Here is an 18,378-nt window from a genome sequence, read left to right on the forward strand (position 1 = left end):
TTTTCTTCCTTATACGTGTCTTTAGTTCTCAGTTCTTAACAATGAACCTCTGTGTCCTTCATTAAAAAAAAAAAAACAATACAATAGTTTTTTGGTTTTTTTTTTAAATATGAAGTTGGGGCACCTGGCTGGCTCAGTTGGTAGAGCATGCGACTCTTGATCTCAGGGTCGTGAGTTCAAGCCCCATGTTGAGCCTACTTAAAACAAAACAAGACAAAATAACATGAACTTTGGAGTCAGACAAACCAGACGGGCTCCGTCGTCTCAAAGGAATCAAAGACCATATCTGACACATGGTCAGTACTCAAGAAGTGTGCCCCTCTCTTGCCTTCGGAGGCTCAGTTTTCTCATTTGTAAAATGGGGATGATCTCACTTCCCTTAGGTTTGTTAGGACCCCAGAGGCCACCACACACCTAAAGAGATCCTGCAGAGTTAGCACTCCAGAAAGGTAATTTCCCACGGGCTTTCCTCCCTCAGGTCCTAACACCGCAGTGGTCGGCAGTGTCTCCAAGTCTCCAAGCCTCTAGCTTGCTTGTAGCTGCAGAGAGATGCTTCCCTGTGGTCAGGCTAAGTCACTGAAAATGCCTGCCCTTTGACTACAAACATTTCAGAGTTGAGGAGAAGAGGAATGGTGGAACACACTCACTGTTCGAGGGTAGGTTACCTTCCCCTTAGAGTTTTATGGGGTCAGAGTCCCACCAAGGGCTCGGGGGGACAGGACTCACTCCACTGATGGCTCCAGTCCTACCCTCTTGGCTTCCTCCTGCCTGGGACACACACATCCTCATGCCTGGGATTCCTCAAAGTCCAGCCAAACCCCAAGGGTGGGTCACCAGGGGCTGGGCCAACGGGCACCATATGGTTGACCTTGGGCATGGGCCAACTCTGAGTCTTAGCCGCACAGTGTGGAATGCGAGCCTCCTCACCAGGTTGCTCCTGGAGTGTGGCTGGGGCACCTTGGGATGGGGTGTGGAGCTGCAGAGGGTAAAGGAAATGACCCTGAGTCAGATTGAGAGCTGGCCATGGTTGGGGGAGACCACTGTGGACTGGGGGAGCAGGGGGATGGAACTCTAGAGTGAGAGCCACAAGGGAACCCTCCTCCAAAGCCCCAGCTGGGTGAAGGCCAGCTCGGTGTTGCCTGGCCTTGAAGGGCACTGTGAGGGTAGGGGTGCCGGGCAGGGGCAGGAGGCAGAGGGTCAAGAAAGACAACCGTGTGTTCTCCACAGAGCAGCTTCGCGGGAGTGGGCAGCCGGTGAGCGTTTTATTTCGGCCTCCACTCTGGCCTCTACCCTTCGTCGCAGCTCCAATTCCCCCCTGGGGGTCAGAGAAGAATCTCCACTAATGAGGCCGTCTTCCTCTGACCTACCTGCTATGCCAACCTGCTCATGAACGCAGGGCCCTCCCCCCGGCTCTGAGCCATGAGGGCCCTGCTTTGGCTCCCTACGGGGTGAAGAGTCTATGGGATCAAGGGGACATGCCCTTAGAACCCAACCCGCCCCCTTCTTGACCTTGCTCCAGGCACCAAGGCCCCTAGAACCCCCTGCTTCCCTGAGCCCACTTCTAGAGCTTCTTCCCCAGTTAGTCCTCCTGCGTGTAGCCCAAGCTGGGGTGTGCATATCCCTGAGCCCATAGTGGGGCCACGGGGGTGTTGTCTGTGGGTAGGACGAGGGTGCAGAGGTTCACGGTGAGGGAAGGGGCCAGGTGGGTAGAGGAGGCAGTGGGCTGCCATGGGGTTGGGAGGCTCCATGTGCACTCCATTCTGTTACGGGCCTCTGACCCCCTCCCCCACACAAACACACAGGGCTCCCTCACCCCGCAACCCTTCCAGCTAATGTCAGCCACATGAGTCAGTCAGAAGCCAACACTGGCTGCCCTGCTTGGCTCATCCTAAGGAGCTTGAACCCCAGCCCCAAAGGGAGCGTGGACTTTGAGTACAGAGATGAGCTGAAAGGGGGTCCAGTGGAAAGCAGAAATCAGGCGGACTTTGAGCTTCCAGGCGAAGAGGAATGGGGGAAGGATCCAGAAGGAGCTTCCTGCCCCCAGACCAGCCTGACACCTCCCCAGGCACAGCCAGGCCTGCCTGACTCATAGGGTGGGGTGACCCAGGGAGCTCTCACCGCCTGCGGCACCCTGAGGGACCTGTCCAGCCAGTTTCCCTATATTTGCCACATTGGCATTTAATTGTTAATTCCTCACATGCGTCACCCTGGATATGGTTTGATTCAGACCAGGGGAGGGCAAGAGGGAGCCCCAGAGAGAAATACAAGCTTCCCACTACTGGCTGTTCTGTCAGCTCAGTCCTGGAAATCTGCGGCAAGCTCTGGCTTGAGTCCTGGGCCCGGCTTCCCCTCAGGGGTAGCGGTAAGTGGAGAAAAAGGATCCTTCCTCTACTCAGCCCAGGCCCCTGGTGGTGTGGACAGGACCGGATTGGGAGGAAACCTGGTCTCGGGTCCCATCTCTGCCTCTACTGTGCTGTGTAACCTGGATCCTCCCCTCCCCAGGCCTGGGTTTTCTCATCCTGATGAGCGCCAAGGTCCTCCCCAGTTCTGAAGTTGGGTGATTCCGATCCAGTTCTTCTGAGCTCTTGGAGCAGGAAGTAGGGTGGCTGCAGGGCCGCCCTTTGCAGCAGTGGAAACAGAGCTCAAGCAGTGAGTGATCTAGGTGTTGGGAGGGGCCTGGCTGCTTGTGGGGCCGCCTGCCTCTCCATTAGGAGTTATTTAACACAGAAAGTTACAGCTGGGGAGACCCCGAAGGACCATCTGGTGTAACCCCCATGGATGGGTGAGGAGCCAGGGACCGGAGGAGAGGAAGGGCTTGGCCCTCAGCCACCCCGCAGCCCAGGTGCAGAGCCCAGACTGGTGCCAGCTGCTCGAGCGTCACTTGGGCCCCATCCCAGTCACTGAGGGATCCAGAGGCACTTTTCATCGCTGGTCTTTGGCTGCGGCTGCCTGAGGAAGTATCTCTTAGTTCTCTGCCCTTCCACCTCAGATCAGAAGCATCTGCCCTGGCCTTGCCCTGCCTCCTCCCGCCCTCCCCTCTCGCACCCATCCCCTTGCAGGTCCGTGTGAAGGGCTGGCCGTGAGGGTGCGTCCAGAAGGCAGCTCAGGTGCATGCAAAGCTCGAGGAAGAGCGTGGGCCTGGCCGGGCCTGTCACCTGGTTTCTTGGGCGCTGCTGCCTTGCGCCTCCCCTGCCCCAGGGAAGCCTGGCCTAGGAGGTGTGCTCTGAGTATGGGAAGGGAGGACAGGGAGGGGCGAGGCCTGCCCGGCCAGGACAATGTCAGGCAGGGAGGGCTTGGGCACTGGCCCGGCTCCCCATCCACCCGAACTTGGCAGGGCTGTGGGGGCGGGCTGTGCACAAGTGTGTGTCTATGTGTGACCCCACACCCACGTGGAGCTTCTGTCCTCCCACTTATTCTCCCAGCCTCCTGCCCCAGCTGGAAGAAAGCAAATGCCCTGGCCTGGAGCCCGAGGGAGAGGAATCGGATTCCCCTCAATCCAGGAGCAGCTGATGAAGGATATTGGGGCTACTGTGTATCTGGTGACCTGAATCAGGAGCACAGGGATGTCCCCAAGGTACGAGCCATCAGGCCAAGGATTCCTGATCTGAAGATGCATCATAGGTGGGCTTCTGGGGGCCTGAGAGGGGCCTCTGCCGAAATTGTAAGCAAAATTGTATAGATGTGGTCTATGACCCCAAAGAGGCAAGAGACTCTGGTTCAGAGAGGCAGACAAGAGAGATGCAGGGAGTTCCACAGGTTGGTGCTGGGAGGGAAGAAAAAGGCTTCTAGATTGTAGGTGGAGGGGAGCACAGGATGGCCTGCATAGAACTTGGACCCTGGAGCCTGGCTGTGGGGCTCCAAACCCCAGCTCTGCCACTTATGAGCTGTGTGACCTTAAGCAGTTTACTTTCCCATTCTGTGCTCTAATTTCTCCATCTGTAAAATGGATAGTGGCTAATGACGGTGTGGCTCTGTTAATGCACTGGAGGCACTTGGAATGGCGCCCAACACACAGTAAGTGCTCCGTATGTGTGAGCCACGATACCATGGCCGTGCCACCGCAGGGGACCTTGCAAGCCGCAAGGATTTGCTGGGGAGAAGCCCCCATCTCCTGACTGGCTCACAGGCTGGCCTGGAAGACTGGCCCCCGGAAGGCAGTCTTGGATCTCCAGGCCGGATCGGCCAGCCAAGCCCACTCCAGTGTCCTCCCCCCACCCTCCGCCACCCCCACCCTCCAGCCTGTGCTCTGCTGGAGGGTCCAAACCAGAAGGGGTAGGGCAGAAAGGCTGGGACAGGCCCTAACTACTGCAGGGACCCAAGGAGGTGGGTCAGGTGGAGCATTTGGGCCCATCAGAATGAACTCGGCTGCACCTCAGTAACTAACCCTTCAGTGGCTGGAGCCGCTCCAGGGGCAGCAGCCCTTTATTTCAATATTCTAACAACCAGAACAGGCATGGCTGGGGCAGCCTGGGCCCACGCCACCGTAACTCTGAGTATGTGTCTTGGGGGTAGGTGAGGGGAGAGAATCTAATTCACCTTCCACAATAGAAAATCTCAACATTACTTCATCTGCATTTATGGGGGCAATGACGCCTGTAACACGTTTATGCATCTCTGGAAATAAAGTTAGGGCCTGGCTCATTTGCTTTACACCTTTTTGTGGGTGGTCTCGTACTTTCCATATTTGTCTGTAATTTCCACAAGTTGCTTTTGTTTATTTACTTTTATTTTATTTTTTTAAAGATTTTATTTATTTATTTGAGAGAGAGTGAGAACTAGAGAGAGAGAGAGAAAGAGAGCACACACAGAGGGAGAGGGAGAGAGAGAGAGAGAAGCAGACTCCCCGCTGAGCAGGGAGCCCCATGCAGGGCTCCATCCCAGGACGCTGAGATCATGACTTGAGCTGAAGGCAGACGCTTAACCAACTGAGCCCCCCAGGCGCCCCTTATTTTATTTTTATTTTTTGAGAAAGAGAGAGTGTAAGGGGGGAGGGAAGGGGCAGAGAGAGAGGGAAGGAGAGAATCTTTAGCAGGCTTCATGCCCAGCACGGAGCCCGACGTGGGGCTCCATCTCAGGACCCTGAGATCATGACCTGAGCCAAAATCAAGAGTCCGACGCTTAATCGACTGAGCCACCACAAGTCGCTTTTGTAAGCAGAAAACAAATTAAAGTTGTATTCCCAGAGCTCTGTGTGCTCAGCCCTCCACATACGGGCCTTGGGGATGCAGCAAGGAGAATATGACTCAGTGTCTCCCATCCAGAATCTCGGGGGTCTGGTTGGTGAAGTTGGACAACCCCCCCCAAAAAAAATCAGGTGACGAGAGAGAGGTGGTTGTGGCAGGCAGTGGAGCGACCAGATGCCTCCACAGTCTATGTGGCACAAATGCTCATGGCCACCAGTCATAACATTGTCCCAGCCAGGAGCCAGGCCTGACAGACAGGGCTGGACCTAGAATTTAGGCTCTAGACCTGGGCCGTGCAGTCCAGTAGCCATTGGTCACAGTGAAATGTCACTCATCGGAAGTGGGATGCATGTGTAAGTACAGTACCTCAGATTTCAAAGACTTAGCACGAAAAAAAAATGTTAAACCTCTCAGTAGTATTTTTTTGTTTTGTTTTTTGTTTTTATTTGACAGAGAAAGAGAGAGCACAAACGGGGAGCAGCAGGCAGAGGGAGAGGGAGAAGCAGGCTTTCCGCCGAGCGGGGAGCCCAATGTGGCGCTTGATCCTAGGACCCTGGGATCATGACCTGAATGGAAGGCAGACGCTTAACTGACTGAGCCACACAGGTGACCCTCAGTAGTATTTTTAAACATATATTTAATGTTGAAATGATAATCTTATAAATATATGGGATTAAGTAACATATATTATTAAAATTAATCCTGCCTATTTCTATTTACTTCCAGTGTAGCTACTAGAAAATTTCAAATGACATATGAGGTTAGGGTTAGGGTTAGGGTTAGCGCTGGTCTACATACAGTGTCCCAGAAAACCCAGGAACTCGTCTCACAATCAACAGAACTCACCAGAGAGCAGTTATTCTGAGTCTGTCTCCCTTGCCTACAAACAAAAGCCCAGCCACGGCTCCAGAAGGGAGTTTTTGGTTCCCTGCACTTTCAGACCCTCGAACAATTCTGTCCCAAATGCTCTTCTCCCAGCGGTCACTGCTATTTGTCCTTTGAGACAGGTCAGGTGTTACCCTCTTCCAGGAAGCCCTCCTGACCACCCCTGTGGGTGGACTGGCTGCTGGTGCTCTGGGCTATGTTCCAGTCTGTTTATTCACTCCTACCCTCCCTTGAGAGCAGCAGTGCGGGATCCAACGCAAGGCCTGGCACGGAGCAGGCAGGGGTGAGTGCTTGCAGAGCATGGACACGAATCCCGCTTAGCTAGAGGTACCCATTGCTGCATTGCCTCTGCACCCAAGTTCCCCATAACCTCTCGTAGGGTTTCAACGTGGGGGAGCTGACACCCCTAATCTCAGCCTTCCTGCTGTGCGTCTCAGCCGTGCCTCCTCCCAGGAGCCACCCTGGGTTGGCATCAGGAAGGAAGGGAATGAACAGAGGGTGAGGCTGATGTCCACCTGGGCTAGAGCTGGAGGGGCTGCCTCCTTTATGGCAGCCGAGGTGGCCCACCCAGAGCAGACCCTCAGACCCCAGCACAGAATGGTACTCACCAGTGGAAGGAAGGTCAGTAGGGGCCGGACTCTTGGCCGAGCTTTCAGTGTGGCTGTTCCTGACTCGCTCACAGAGTCAAACCGACTGTCTCCATGATAGATGCCACCTGGGCAAGACAAGTGCAGGAGACCATGAGCTGGAGATTGAAGGCCTGTGGGACGCCGGAGCTAGTCTGCCCTGCAGTTCTGAGGGAGGAGAGCCAGGCCCTGTGGTTGGCCCACCTTACTCAGCTCAGCGTCCCTTCCACAATAAGATCCTGTCAACGGGGTGGGTGCTCATGGGGCCGCTGCAGTGCGGTTGGGAGGCACTCCAGGGGGCTGTTTCTTGGGGCCTCCTACAGCGTTCCCCGCTTGCCACGGCAGGATGTTCCTCCCGACCCCCCTCCCTGTACAGCTCCTGAGTCTACACTTGGACAAGTCGTCCCTCCTTTAGGGGCTCTGAGAGTGTGGCCAATGTCCCAGGTAAAGCTTATCTCTGAGTGAGGGAGGAACGCAAGGTGGCTTTTCTCTCAAGTGTTTGAATTTCTAATCTGGAACAAGCAGAGCAGATGAGGTCACCTGCTGCCCCCAGTGGCCCAGCACCCACCTTCTGGACTCTTCTAAGTCAAGGTTTCCTTAGTCCCCCAAACCATCAATGGTTGTGACCATGGCTCCCTTCATTGCCCCCTTGAGGGCACAGCAGAAAGAGTAGGACAGTAGGGTCTATCTGACCCAGTAGAAATACCAGCTTGGCTACTTACTGGCAGTGTCATGTAACCTCTCTGGGCCTCAGTTTTCCTATCTGTACAATGGGAGCGATGTTAGTGCTGACCTTATCGGACTGTTATGAGGAGCTCATGTGGCCTACACATAGTAAGTGCTCAACAAATGTGGTCCCTTCCCCTGTAGGAAGATGATACAAAGAACTTTCTCTTCCTCTAGTTACCGGGTCTGTGCTCTAGGTTGTTTCTACAGTAGTGGGGAGGGTGTGAGAAGCCATTCATACTTCCTCAATTTTCCTCATGACCCTTAACGCTCATTGATAAGGATGTTATAGTCCATCCCAGGTTCACACTATCACCTCCTAGAAGCAGGGATCACTGTGGACCTCCTGCTATGTTGGTCATGAGCAAAAAGGGCTTTCATCCGTTTTTGTTCCTCTAGAGCCAAAGGGGAAAGAGAAAAAAGGTCAAAATCCCAGTGAACCAGAATCCTATAACTGGAACATTGAACAAATCATGATTACTCTTCCCTCTGCATGTAACTTCAGGAGCAAATTGCGAGAAAGCCAGAAGATTTATTCAAGAGAGACTGGGCTTGTCCGGGAAGTCCTGAGATCAGAATGCATTCATCCCAGATTCCCACGCCTACAGACACAGCGCCCTCTCTGTGTGAGAATCTGGGTTTTGGATGTGACGTAAAGACCCTTGAGAACCTCACAGCAATCGGAGGCAGAGCCCATTGCGTGCTGCCCCACCAGGCAGAGAGGGGCTGGTACCTTCAAGATCCTCCACCTCCGAAAAGGGGCCAAAATGACGAGTTCTCTGTGCGCGCCACAGTCCCCAGGAACTCCAGTTCCCAGCAGTGCCCTGCCCAGCTCCCTCCGGGAAACCATGGCCACCCAGTCCCTACCAGGCTCCACACCCGAGCCTGGAGATCAAGGTGCCAGGGGGCAGGTGGGGGAGGAGAGAGGAAGCATAAGAGTGCAGATTTGGCCCAATCAGAAACCACAAAAGTAGAGACAATGGGAAAGCTTGACGACGCTACCGCTAAGGTCCACCTGATTCTCTGTGGCCTCTAAGAGTTTGCATGTTGACACCAGAATCTCCCAGGACATTCCCCAGATAGTGCTGTGTGGACACCAAAGTCCTAAATCTGACATGCATGATATGGCTGCTGGGCCCTTACTAGGATTGGGGGTGGGGTGGGATTCACACAGAGATAGCGAGGGAGGCGCGCTCCCGGGCTGAGCTTTTCTCTAATCATCTCGTCTCTGCACTAGTGTTGAGGTCTGCGGAGCCTCCTTTCTAGAGCTGAATTGTCATGGCGTTGATGGCTGGTGTTGCTGTGTGTCTAGGAGTTCTGGAAGGGAGCACCCGGCAAGGGGATCCCTGTCACAGTAGTAATACATCATAATAGGTAAAACGTACTGAGCAACTGTAATGGGCCAGGCGCTGTTCTAGGCATCTTGCACATTATTAACTTACTTAATTTTTTAAACAGTTCCATGCAATTGGTACAGTCATCATTCCCATTTTACAGATGAGGAAATGGGGGCACAGAGAGGTCTAAGAATTTGCTCAAAGCCTCAGCGTAAGTGATGAAGCCAGGGTTTCTGCTCCAGGGCTAACCTCTGAACCATTACATGCCCTGCTTCCAGAGTAAGGGAATCCTAACCCCGCCAAGCACAGGGTGTGGATGGGAGGATGGGGTGCAAGGGGCGGGGGGGTGCTATTTGGGGGTAAGACAGTCTTGGCTATAACACCGGAGCAGCTCTGGGGAGTGAAGCTTGCCCCTGGGCACTCCCAGGCTGGGGCAGAGCCGAACCCGACCCCCACGCAGGTGCAAGGGCTCTAACCACCTCACAGATTCCATGGTTCTACCTACCTCATAGATTCCATGACTCAGCCCTGACTGGGAGGCACTGTCGGCTTGGTTTGTGGTTGTTTTCAGCAGGGGAACCCTTTCTAAAAATACAGTCGTTCTCTGGGAAACCGATCCGGGGCGAGAGGCTGTGCTTGAGGCAGGGGCAGAAGGCCCTGGTGCCTCCCTCCCGATGGCTCCCTCCCGACGAGGGCGCTTCTTGGAAATCCAGTTTGGTTCCCCAGTTCTAAGAGGTGTGCCTGGGGGTCAGGGCAGGAAGTGTAGTGACAGAGTCGGGGTGGTGGGATGTGAGAAATGCTCCACCGGCCACTGCTGGCCCTGAAGATGGAAGGGGCCATGAGCCAAGGAATGTAGGTGGCTTCTAGAAGCTGGAAAAGCTGAGAAAACAGACTCTCCTCTACAACCTCCAGGAAGGAACAGTCTGACAGACACGGTCATGTTCGCCCCCTGAGACCGGTGTCAGACTTCTGACCTACAGAATTTCAGATAATAAATGTATGTCGCTTTAAGAAAAAAACCAAAACAAAAAAGACGTGTGACTGGAACCTGCCAGACTTTCCCTGGGCCCCTCATGCCTGGGCTCAGTTCCTGACTGGTAAAGGCACACCAGCAGGCGAGGCAAGAGGGGCCACCACCATGAGCTGGGTCCTCCATGGGTTCAAGGTCAGGGCCAGGGCTTTCTAAGCCTCAAGATCAAGGTCCAAAATAAACAGAAAGACGACAGTGTCCAACTTGGGGATTTTCCCATGGAAGTAAATGAACTCGGCTCCAATCACAGTCTCAGGGATGCTAGAATGGGCCTTCCTGAGAAGCAGCCCCTCCTCAGCTGACGAGGTAAAGGAGGGCCAGGCCACCTGTTGAGGCGGGAAGGGGAAGTGAGGAGGTGGAGGGAGTGACAAAGAGGAGGCTGGACAACTTGCCCTCTGAGGACACAGTGAGCTCCATAGAAAAGATGCCATCCTAGTATCTTGTCCCCGTCCCCCTGCCCCCCCACCCCCCGCTGAAACCCAGAAACTTCCTCTGCGTCTATCCTTTTACTCTGTCCCTTGCCCACCAGGAGAGCCCTTGGGGATCTCGGAGGTCGTCGGGAGCTTGCCACACGGCCCAGAGGGACACCTGAGGGACATCCCAGAGGGATTCAGAAGGCAGGGAAGCGCAGAGAGCCACCATGGACCCAGAGGCTTCCAGAGAAAGGGGGCATCTTCAGGAAACCCCTGGGGCAATTCCAGCAGCCAGGAAGCCTTGGGAGGCCCTGGGAGCAGGGTCTGAGCAGAGCCCGAGTTCCAGGTGGACCACAGCCCGGTCCAGATACAAACAAGCCTCTCTGCCCAGCAGACGCACCTCAAACGAGCGCAGCGAGAAACAAGGAGGACATTCGGCTCTGCCTCCATGTACCCAAACCTGATCATTGACACAGTCCCAGCTTCCGCCAGATGAAATCCTCTTTCTGACAGGATTGTGCCCAGGATCCCTTTGCGTTTGGTTACATTTCTCTCTCACAGATGGACAGGAAACAAAGGCAGCTTTTCATTTACACTTCCTCAAGGATCTGAGCTCACATAAATACCATCTAATATCCAGAAACCTGGTTCCGAAATAACTCTTGTTGGCCACACGTATTTCAGCAGGGAGGCATCCCCTCAGACCTCCCCCTGGGGATGGCAGCCCCCCTCCTCCATGGCCTTTTCGGGGAGAACCCCACCCTGCCGTTGGCTTGAGGGTATTGACGTCGAGGCTGAGGCTCCGTGGGCTCTGAGGAGGCCAAAGCAAGGCAAGGAGCTGGGAGGGGAGGCAGACCGGTGTGGGAAGGGGGGAGGCGCGGGTTTAGGGCCCCCCTGAGCGTGGTTCGTCCCTGCTCCTTGGCTTTTTCACTGAGGGGCCTTGGGCGTGTTTCTAGGTCTCTTGGAGGTTGTTCCTCATCTTTATAACTGTGAGCGATGATCCCGACTGGGGGTCTCGGTGAGGCTGCGTGGCGACACAGTGTACAACCGGGGACCACAGCGCCCAGCAGATACTTCCTGCTCAATAACTGGGGGGGCCGCTTATCATCATCATCATCCCCAATCTCATCATTGCACTCCCTCTGCCCCTCCCCTTAGCTTGCTCTGGCAAGGCTGTGGCTCTGAGCTTGAATCACAGCAAATGAAGGGTAAACAGCTGTATCCCCGGGGTGAGCCATGGGGAGGCGGGGGGGGGGGGGGGGCTTTGTTCTCTTGTCAGGGAGAACTCCGAATCCGGACATTTGGGACCGCTCTTGGCAGATGGGAAGACAGAGGAGCACAGTGGGTGGGGCTGGTTCAAGGTCGCAAAGCAGCCGAGTGCCAGGACCCAAACAAGGTGCCTGAGTCGGAGTGCTGGGCTCCGGGCACAAATGAGGCCTTACATATGGCACCTGGCTCACTGCCTCTCCCCAAACTGGTTCTCTTGGGGTGTGTGTGTGTGTGTGTGTGTGTGTGTGTGTGTGTGGAGTGCCGTGGGGTGGGTGGGGTGGCCTGCTCTGGGGAAGCTGAGGGCTGGGCACGGCTGCTGCCTCCCTCCCAGCCTCCCCTTTCTCCCCTTCTTGCCAAAAGGAGCAGCGTCTCACTGGGTCTTTGGCATGTCTTTCCTCCCAAGTTCAGGGTCGAAAGCCTGGTAAAATGCTCTTCCTCACCCAGCTCCAAAGTGGCCACAAGTCTCTGTGGAGACTTTCCCCAAATCCTAGACAGGTCTGAACTAGAGAGAAAATTAATAAAGAAATGCGAATGTCTAGCATCTATTAAGCGTGTATTATGAGCTTGGCGCCATTTGAAGCACTCTGTACATTCCCATTCACAAACCTTGGGGGAGGCACTCTTATTATTCCCATTTTGCAGACGAAGAAACCGAGGTTCAGAAAGGTTAGGTCCCCTGCCCGAGGTCCTACAGCTGGTGAGCGGAAGGGGCCAGGATTCGAGCCCAGGCAACCTGATTCTAGACCGCCTCTGGCCACAGCCAGCACAGCAGGGAAATAATGCGGAGATCTGGGATCTCTTCCCTCCGTCTCCTGTTTTTCCAGTCACTCAACATGGGGTGCAGTCTAGAGGAAACAAGTGGGCCTAGGAATCAGATCTGGGGTCACACAGCGGCTCCTCGATGTGTCGTCCGGGGATTTCTGAGCACTTTCTCAAGCTTTGTTTCCCTACCTGTCCAATGCAGATCATTACTCCTACGTCGCAGGAAGCTTACCAAAATCAGAGGAGGGAAAGGAGCTGGCAGGGACAAGAGGAGGGCTGGGGTGATGGTGTGGGGCCCCAAATTTCCAGAAGCCCCCAAATGGTCCCAAGAGCACTGGCCCCGGGTCTAATCCCAGGGGCTTAGGAGGGGTGGGGCTGTACCCAAGGGAGTTTGTTGCCTTGACACAGAATAACCCAGAACCCCCAAACAGACCCACCTCCACCCCACAGAGATGGAGCACCCAATCCTTGGTCGCTAAGGAGCCCCAGCCTTTCAGAGAAGCAGCAGGTGGGCCCCACAAATGTAACCTACAAATGACATTAATGAGGGCCTTCCTTGCTAATTAACAGGTCCACATGACAGGAACCTGAAAAGGCCAGTCTGTCCCAGCAAGCCCCAGCAGGCCTGACCCAGGCACCAGAGAGAGGCCTTTGTCCAAGGGCAGAGGGGACGCTGAAGGTTGGGCTGGGCCTGAGCAGGAAGCCACAGGTAGAGGAGAGGGGACAGAGGGGCGGGGCCCTGGGGGTGGGGCCTGGAGGGGCTGCTCCGCAGACCAGGCCCTCCGCTTCCTAGTTAGGACCCACCGTAGACCCGATCCGCCCAAGGACTCCACCTGGGTACCCTGGAAGTGCAGTCTCCCCCCACCCGAACCTACCGCATCAGAATCTGATCTTCACAAGGCCCCAGGCAGGTTAACATTTGAGCTGCCCTGAGCTGAAATGACTGAGGCTTTTCACCTACCTGAGCCTTTTGACTGTTTCCTCATTTGAGAAAACGTATGTAGTTCTTAGCATGGTGCCTGGGTCAGTAAATAACTGATAATAATGATGATATTATTGTTAATGTTACGAATGTACTGGCTGGGAGAGAAGGGGCACCCGTAGCTGGTCTGCTGTGGTCAAGGGAGAGCCTTCTGGAGTTGAACCACAGGGACGAGGGGAGCTTGGACAATGGGCGTATATGTGTGCACTGACCGGCCAGCAAACTGCAGCGCACCTCCAGGAGACAGGAGTAAACAACAGTCTCCTTCACACCCCTGCAAGGCCCAGGTCAGCCTTCGGGAGGCTGGTGCCAGCCTGGCCCAGGCAGGAAATACACGCTCAGCTCCAGGGGTTCACAGCTTCCTACCTTTCAGTCTGGCCTGAGACACAAGGTCAGGGGCCCCCAGGAGCAGGGTTGCTAGAACCAGCAGCCAACCCTGGGGACCACTGGGGTTCTCCGGCCAGGAGCTGGCTCCGGTCCCTGCACATTTATTTAGGCCTGCAGGAAGTCCTAGGAGGAAAGAGAATAGCCATACCCCATCTAGGGAAGGAAACCCCACAAATCTCCAGTCTCCCCCTACAACAGAATCACCCAAGAGCTGGTGAAAAATCCAGACCCCGGGCCCTGGCCCAGTGATTCTGACACTGTGTGCCTGAGTGGGACCGCAAGAATCTGCATCTGTAATAAGCGTCCTATGTCGTTGTAACAAGAGCAATTTACATTTGGAGGAACAAGGCAAGAAATAGAGGACGACCCATTGCTGGGGTGGGGGGGCATGGCGGGGGAATAAAGAAGGTGGGCTAATTCATCCAAGGCGCAAGGGAGGAGTCCAGAAGAACAGTCACCCTTGTTTCTGGCTGCCGCAGCTTGTCCCTAGTCAAGGATTCGCAAAGATCCACATCTCTGCTTTCTTAAGCATTTCGAAAACAATCGTGCGGCCTTTTAAGACCCCTCCGTGGACTGGGGGCAGGCAGGAGGCTTCATTAGGATTGCATTTGTATTAAGTGAAGCTCTCCTAATAGTTATTAGAATATATGTCAAGGAAATTGTTTAAAGAAAAACATAGCCATCACCACCTTCACGTGACTGTTTGCATTTTAGCCACGGCGCCCAGCCTACCCTTATGCAAACAGATTTTTATGTGGCTGTAGCCACAGAGTTACCAGTTACCCCTTAATTCCCGTACACACTTCTGCATAGATTTCCCCCTCCGTTCCACCACCTGTTCTCTGGGGCCAAATAGCACCAGCATCTCAGAGAATGTTACAGACTCGGGGACACTACGGAATACTAATCCTAACCCTTAAGATGGCCTCAGTTTCCTCCAGTCTCTGGCTGTGTCAGGGGGAGATGCTGTAGCAGGTAAGGTCAAGAAGCGCTCAGAGTCGAAATGACCTGAACATAATAAATCATACAGTAGTCATCCTTTTTTATCTGTAAAGGCCCAGCTAGTAAATATTTTGGGCTTTGTGAGCCATACGGTCTCTATGGCAGCGACAATGCCACTGTAGCATGAAAGCAGCCACAAACGATATGTAAATCATGCGCATGACTGGCTGTTTTAATAAAACTTTATTTGTGGAAACAGGCCAGGGGCCAGACTTGAGCCAGGGCTATAATTGGCCAATTCTTGCTTTTCGGTCTTTTCTTTTTAAGGTCTTCAAACCACTGCCATGTACAAACCTCAAGCACCCATTCTGTAGACCATCTGGACACCATCCCCATTTCACAGAAGAAAAAACTGAGGCCCAGGGAGTGGCTAGCCTTCACTTTATAGACAAAGGCAGGTCTGGTATCTCCATGCCATCACAGAATCTCCAACATTGGCCCCTTCTGTTCCAACCCCAAGCACATGTCCTGTTCAGCAGGGAAGAGGCCCTGGGCCATACCCACTGACATCCTGGGGAACACCCCGGAAACACTGGGAGCCATCCCCCTGGGTGCACGTTGTTTTCCACCCCTCCATGTGCAGGGTGCAACCAGGCTGAGTCAGCTGGAGGCCCAGCCCTGCCCTGGGAATGGGAGGAACTGCCCCCTGGGCTTCAGCCCTGCCCAGGCTGGTGAAGGCTGCAGCTGGCCCTAGGTGACAGGGCATGATGCCTCCGCTTCCCTCACCAGAGGGACTGATCCCCACCAGCAGCCTGATTAGTGCAGGCAAAAATACAGAGAAGGGTCTAAAGCATTTCTGAAGTCTCCACTTAGGAAAGGTGTGTGTGTGCGTGTGTGTGTGTTGGGGGAGGGGTGGCGGGAAACGTGTTCTCAGGCAGGTGCCTCTTAAGTCAAATTCACCCTTGAATCACCTCCCGCTAAGTTAATTCAGCAAGCTGGCTAAGAGTGTGGTCTCTGGAGCCCGGCTGTGGGGTTCAAATATAGGCTCTGCCTCATGAGGGAAGTTTTGGGGTAACGGAAGGGTTCTCGAACCGAATTGTGGTGATGGTCGCACAACTCAGTAAGTCTCCTAATAATCATTGAATTGTATACAAGGAAATCCTGGCACGGCCTTGTAAAGCTGTGTGATGTTGGGCGTGTTACTTAACCTCCCTGTGCCTCAGTTTCCATCTGACGAACAGTACCTGCCTCACTGACTCCATGGGGATTGTTGGGTGAGGGTCCAACAAGTCAACAACATACGGACTTTAGAATGGTACCTTGCACCTAACAAGGGGTCTGTAAGTGCTGCACAGGCGAGGAGGGGTGTTCGGGCCCCACAGAGTTACTACGCTTGGCAGCACACACGTATTAGTAAGCTCCTAAACTGCGCCTCCAAACTGCTCTGCCCCTCCCAGCCTTTGCTCCGCTGTTCGCTCTGCAAAATGCTGATGCCCTTCCCTCTCAGCTCAAACCCTTGCTCCAAGCAGAGGTCGTGTCTCCTCTCTGCTCCTTACGCACTTCGTGTTTTACAGCAAAGGCTCAGAATGGTCAAAAAGATGTATGGGAGCTCTGTTCACCCCCTGGTCTGAGATCCTTGGGACAGGAAGAGGTGGTATCTTGTTTGTCCTCTCCTGTCCAGGTGACTTGTGTCCCCACTGTGACAACCCGGGTGCTGAACTGAACCCAATGGCAGGGCTCAGGCTGTGACATCCTCTTGTGGGTCATGGTACCGTGGCCACGAAGATCAGGGAGGACACTGGGGTGACAATGAAGGCAGGGGAGCGAAAGCAGTGACGGGTGATGGTCTTTGGGCCCCAGGCTTCAGCTCATACACAGGAAGTGAGTTCCTGTCCCCATCGCACTGGTTTGCCCTCAGTTATAGAGGGTACAAACTGCAAAAAGATGCGGTGACCAGGTGACCCACAGCCAGAGTGCCAGGGCTGGGCCACGCACCTGCAGAGGTATACCACCCTAACTCTAGGGGCGAGGTGGCTGCCAGTCAGGAGGGCCTCCCTGGCCTCCGCTGTCCCATCTTGGGCTCCTGGGTCTGAGCCCATAGACAACCCAGGCCCCAGGCCGAGCTGGCAAGAGCCTGTGACCCCAGGAAGGGACTCTGGTGTCTCACACCCACTGGTCATCTTGCCAGCAGGGGCTCCTGTTGAGTGTTCCTGGGCCGCCCGCCCCCCCGTGCAGAGAGCCAAGCGTGTCAGCACCCCAGATAGCAGCCCCTCTCTCTGCCTGTGACCTGGGCCAGGGGAGGAACAGAGCGCGGCAGAAAGGGCGAGGGCTGAAGGGATCCCCCTAACCCCGGTCCTCGGCTGGGGGGAATAAACCCCAGGAAGCCCTTCTGACAACAGTAACTCAGAAGTTTCCCTGAGGAGGGAACATCATCACCTCGGGCGGCGGCCAGGGTCAGCGGCGAGCGGCAGGGGCCTCCCTCCTTCCCCGCACCTCTGCCCCCTCGGCCCTTTCCCGGGACCCCAGCCGGGCCGCCTCCCCTTCCCGGCAGCGCCTCGGCGGCCGGTGCGCAGGTTGCAACGTGTTCCTTCCCGGCCTCGCCTCCCGCCTCCCGCCTCCCCCGGGGCCCGGGGCCCGCCACCCCGCGCGCGCTTACCGAAGTCCCGGCTTCCTTCCTCCGGGGCCTCCTGGGTGAAAATCCAGGGGGGGTTGGTGGCGTAGAGGGAGGTGCTGGGGGGGTTGGCGTGCTTCTTGCCGAAGAGTTTGCTGAAGGTGCCCTGTACCGTCTGGTTCTTTTTCATGCTGCCGCCGGCCGCGCGGCCCCCGGGGAAGGACCTTCCCTCCCCCGGCCTCGCCCTGCCCCGGACCCCACTCCGCACCGGCTCCCCAGGGGCCTCTAGCAGCCCATGCCCCCCGCCCGGCTCCCCGCCCGCGCGCACCGGCGACAGGTGCTGCGGGCGCCGCCGCTCGCCTGGAAATGCGAGCTACCTGGACAGGTAAGTGGCTGCCGCCGAGCCCCGGCCCCGCCCCGCCGCCGCGGCCGCCCCGCCGCCCGACTCCCCCGGCCGCATTCCTGCCCGCCTCCTTCCACAACAGGCCATTGTTGGCACGGCCCGGTGGGCTGGGGACCTCGCCGGGCCCACGCCCAGCCTGGAAGACGAGCCGCCGGCCTCCCCCAGGTCCCCTGCGGGCCCTCCTCCTCCACCCCTTCTCTCCCCGGGCGGAGGAGGAGGCGGGCTCGTTCCCTACTTCGAAGGAGGTTCATGACCAGGTCAATACGGGCGCTGCGGCAAGGACCCTTGTCCGGCACTGGGGCACTGGCTGCCGAAGCGGGCCGGCGGCAGGGGTCTGCGGGCCCTCGAAACTGTGGGCCATGAGCCTGCAGTGGATTATAAGGAAATGGCCATCAGGAAAAAAAAAAAAAAAAAAAAAAAGATAAAGGAGGAAAAACAATAAAGGAGTATCCCTATCCGTTGACAAAGGTGGAAAATAGCCACAGTGACTGAGCTCCAAAGAGAATGTGGGGCGACTAAATCTGGGCGTTTCTTGGTACATCAAATTCTCTTTTCTGTAAAGTGAAGTGAATATAATTTTTAGAAACTCAAGGTGGGTTAAGTAAACATAATTTTTAAAAACTCAGGGTGTGTCGAGCCCACTTAGGGTTCAGTTCCCTCCCCCAGGGAGAGGAGCCCTGGCCCTTTAAGGTGCTGGGGGGAACAGTCCTAGCTGGGGTGCCTGGTGGCCGCAGCCCTAGGTGGGGTCCTGGGAGTTGATGACTGGGAGACTGTGCAAGTTGCTGAGAGTAGAGGATGAGCCCAGCCAAGGGATTGGATTTC

General features: G+C 55.5%; 1 protein-coding gene across 1 annotated transcript in view; it reads right to left on the reverse strand.

Annotated features, from left to right (window-relative positions):
* Positions 1–17,431, reverse strand: part of CUNH6orf132 (chromosome unknown C6orf132 homolog) — a 32,700-nt gene extending 15,269 nt beyond the window's left edge. The window contains exons 1-2 of the mRNA XM_026507449.4: positions 17,199–17,431; positions 6,677–6,783 (exon numbers count right to left, since the gene is read on the reverse strand). Of these exons, the coding sequence (XP_026363234.2) occupies positions 6,677–6,783; positions 17,199–17,343 (252 nt within the window). The 5' untranslated portion in view covers positions 17,344–17,431. The remainder of the gene's footprint in view (positions 1–6,676; positions 6,784–17,198) is intronic.
* Positions 17,432–18,378: the final 947 nt, after the last annotated feature.

Source organism: Ursus arctos, unplaced genomic scaffold (genome assembly GCF_023065955.2).
Source record: "Ursus arctos isolate Adak ecotype North America unplaced genomic scaffold, UrsArc2.0 scaffold_29, whole genome shotgun sequence".
Lineage (NCBI taxonomy): Eukaryota > Metazoa > Chordata > Mammalia > Carnivora > Ursidae > Ursus > Ursus arctos.